Raw genomic sequence first — 3,683 nt, 5'->3', positions numbered from 1 at the left:
TGAGGGGGGGGGGGGGGTGTTTGAAAAAGCCCAGAGCTTTTCTTTCTTGACTATAGAAACCAAAATTTGGGTACACCTGTATAAGGAAGTTAGGTGATCATAAAAGGAAAAAAAATGGCCTGCCCTGATTGATTGGTTGATTTTGATTTATAGGCCACCCTTCCCTATGCAGGGCTCAGGGCAGTGAACAACATCTCGATAAATAGTTTTACAGATCCGATTAAAAACAGTGAACAGTAACAATTGCAAGCCTATTCAGATGGCAGTTAAGAATCAATTGCATCCTACCCCCATGGGGAGAGGAGATATGGAAGGGGCCAGGCTCGATGACAGACTGTTGCTGTCCTCAACCATGTGATGAAAATCCACAGATCCTTCCCAAAACAGGTTGCCAATCCCTAGAAAAATTTTCATTCAGTGATAAGAGCTAAAATCAAATCTGGTGCAATAGTCTTTTAAGTTTAAAACAGATTTATTTTTTAAAGACTATTGGCCTTTGTTGCTGAATGTCAGATTTCTAAATAAATAAATATACCCACAAAACCTAAACAAGGGATCCAAGAGGTTAAAAAAAAGTGTATAGCTTTCATTAGTTTAAAGTGTATATTTCTGTTTAGAAAATAAAGTTCATGGTGAAATAGCAAGGAAGCAGAGGGTATGTTTGATTTACGGCCTTTGATATCACAGATCTCAGATTCAAATACCTCAAGGGCATCTAAGGACATAACTTAATATATTTTATCCACTTTTAAATGTCCTTGAATTGTGAAGGAGGTCCTAATGTGATGAACACCCATTTCTTAAAGTTGCTTATTTTCCTTTGGCTCATTTCTTTTAGCTGTGTTAAAGATCATGGAAAGCGTGCCTTAATAGCAGAGGACCCAAACGTGTCACTTTGAGGGGAAATTAAAACATGAAAATAGAAAAGCTAGGCATATTTGTGTTTGTGGTTGGATTAATTTTACTGTTTGATTTTGACTTTCAGATTCTGCTTGATGAACTTTCTTCCACTAAACACTGGGTTTCCATGCATGTTTCAGACCATAGCGGATTCCACTACCGCCAGTTTTTATTAAAGTCCTTGATTGTCAGAACTGTGACTGACTATACTGTTCAGATGCATAATCAGCCAAACAATCAACAAGCACCCAGTCTTCCAAAAGCTGAAGAAACTGATGAAGCAGAGGCTGCCTATGTGGAAGAACAAAGGCCGGATCACCCTTTTCTTCTAAAGGAAGAAGCAGAGCTCTGCACTGATTTAATTAATAGTTATCCAGGGCATGAAACCCTATGGTGTCACAGGTAAGGAAATGTATTCAAGGATATGGGTCTGAAGAGAATGTTTGCAGCTTAGATCAGACATATTTCTCCAAATCCCTGCAGGCTTTTAAAAAATCGGGGTGCTGGCGGACAGTGGCTTGTAGCGATGTGGAGAAAATTTCTAGTCTGCATGATGAAAGGCATTTAGGAAGCAGTTTAAAGTGTCTTTCTTGGAGCAGTCTCTGTGTATGGAGTGTTAGTTGTTGTTGATTTATTCTATTCTGTTTGAGGGGTAATGCTTACCTGCGAAAAAAAGCTTTTCGCTTACAGCATGATACAGGTTTTGTTTTGATGTTTGATACCAAACCAAAGTGGTGTTACATTCTCTGTTGAAGCCACTAGAGGGTGGCTTTTGCAAGATGGATCTGTTGATAATCAGTATTCTTTCCTCTCATTTTAAAGAACTTGGGATGCAATAAGGAATGTTGTTTGTGATGGGCAGATAATGGGATGGGTTAAATATATAAAAATCCCCAGGGTATTTATTTAAGTATTTCAGAAACAGGGAACCAGTCAGAGGAAGTAGAATGGTTAAATAATAAAAGCAGTACTAAAGAAGGTTTTGAGAATTGCAGAGAAACGGATATAATTGTTTCAATCTCCACTGTAGAAGATGTGAATACAGTCCCTTTGTATACCACCCACCCACTGTCACCAACAGACCCCAGCCAAGCTCTTTCCAACTTCTCTTTTCCATGAAAGTTGTAAAATAGATAAGTGAGTAAGAGGAACAAAGAGTTCTCTATCCCTATCACTCTCTTTCTCCACACCACCGCCTTGAACGCTGTTTTGGCTGTGTCTGAAGCTTCTATTAACCTTACAAAACATACTCCCTAGGATGTCTGATGTTAGTGTCAGATGTTCTCAGAACTACATTTCCCAGGGTTCCTGCCACTTTGATACTTCCAGACCAGCATTCAAGACACTAGGGAGACAGGACGAGACAGTCCAGGATAGTGAGGGATTCTTCCATCCATCCTTCCATCTTCCTTCCTGCCTTTGTCATAGTCACAGCCTCCACAGGTAAGTATAGCCAGGATAGTTGAATGGCTCGGTGGGTGGGGAGAGATAGGAGAAGGAGGACTGTTGGATAACATCTCCTCCAGATGAAGGGTATTTCTCATATTGTCTCTTGTGGTAGTGAATCACCTAAATACCAAGCCATGACTCTTATGATACTTACAGTGAAATCCTGATCAGAATTACTTCCCAAGTCCATTGAAGGCAATGGGCTTAGAAGGGTGCAGTTCAGTTTATGATTGCACTGTTATTTTCAGCTAGTAATAAATTGGATAGTTTTCAGTTCCCAAGAAATGCAGAGATTTTAAGTGATAGCAAATTTTGTATGAGCCACAAAAATCTAAGTTGGACATAAAACCTTTATTTTTCTAATGCTTAACAAGATGTAAAGCAATCTACATTGAGTTTAGGGAGAAAGGGACAGAAATATTTTCTTTGATCAGTCATTTATGTTCTTAGGCATGCTAAATGAAGTCTGACTTTTTTTTCTGACTTCTCTTTGAAGACGGCACGTGTTCTACCTTCAGCACCACTTAAAGAACAAACTTGTACTTCCAAGCACCTGGGCAGTGGCTGCAGACAGCAGCGATGGAACTCTGAATAACACTCACCCTGGTGGTGCCCTTGGTCATGTGACTCAGGCCATGGATATTGATGGCTTGATTGAATCCAACAAACAAGGCTACACTCAAGAAATCAAGCGCCTGAAACGTGCTCCTCTGCAGGACTCTGTCAATCTGGAAGCAGAATACAGGTTCATTGACCAGGTTCTATCAACATGCAGGGATGTAGAACAGGCAAGGTTTGCTGGTGCATACAGAAAATGGCTGGGTTCTTTTCTAGGTCAGTGAAGGAGGAAATTTTTTAAAAACCCTGCAGGGTCCCTTGTTTAGTGCAATATTCTCTTTTTGAAACACAGGTGCACATCATGGCTCTTGGCACTTTCCACCCCTTTGATGTTGTTGTCAGTGCTGAACTTCATCTGCTAATGATGGCTTTAGTTTTATTTATATATATTTTTAAAATGTCTTGATGTTAATCATTAAAATTTCTTCTGCACTTACATTTCTGTAAAGGGTAACTACATACCTGTCCTTCCTAGTTTTAATATAAACTTGAAAACAAAATGTCCCTTAAATTCAGATGGATAAGATATTTTTCTTATATCATTGCATTGCCTTCATTGCTCTACCACTCTTCTGTAAGTGATCAGGCTATAGTCGACCTATAGCTGACTATAGAGTTCAGTGTTTCCAATGCACATTTGTATTGCTCTGAGGACATTCCAGTACTATAACTCATTTTTGCATTGTAGTGCCAGTGAAGTATAGTTCATGCAAAAT

The 3,683-nt window shown here is 39.4% G+C and overlaps 1 protein-coding gene across 1 annotated transcript in view; it reads left to right on the top strand.

Annotated features, from left to right (window-relative positions):
• PTAR1 (protein prenyltransferase alpha subunit repeat containing 1) overlaps positions 1–3,283 on the top strand; it is a 21,745-nt gene extending 18,462 nt beyond the window's left edge. Inside the window, exons 5-6 of the mRNA XM_015405870.1 lie at positions 986–1,302; positions 2,846–3,283. Of these exons, the coding sequence (XP_015261356.1) occupies positions 986–1,302; positions 2,846–3,191 (663 nt within the window). The 3' untranslated portion in view covers positions 3,192–3,283. The remainder of the gene's footprint in view (positions 1–985; positions 1,303–2,845) is intronic.
• Positions 3,284–3,683: the final 400 nt, after the last annotated feature.

The sequence above is a fragment of the Gekko japonicus genome, unplaced genomic scaffold, assembly GCF_001447785.1.
Source record: "Gekko japonicus isolate JY-2015 unplaced genomic scaffold, Gekko_japonicus_V1.1 scaffold1507, whole genome shotgun sequence".
In the NCBI taxonomy this organism is placed as follows: Eukaryota; Metazoa; Chordata; class Lepidosauria; order Squamata; family Gekkonidae; genus Gekko; species Gekko japonicus.
Note: the sequence above shows the minus strand (reverse complement) of the source record. Positions and strands in the feature narration are given on the sequence as shown.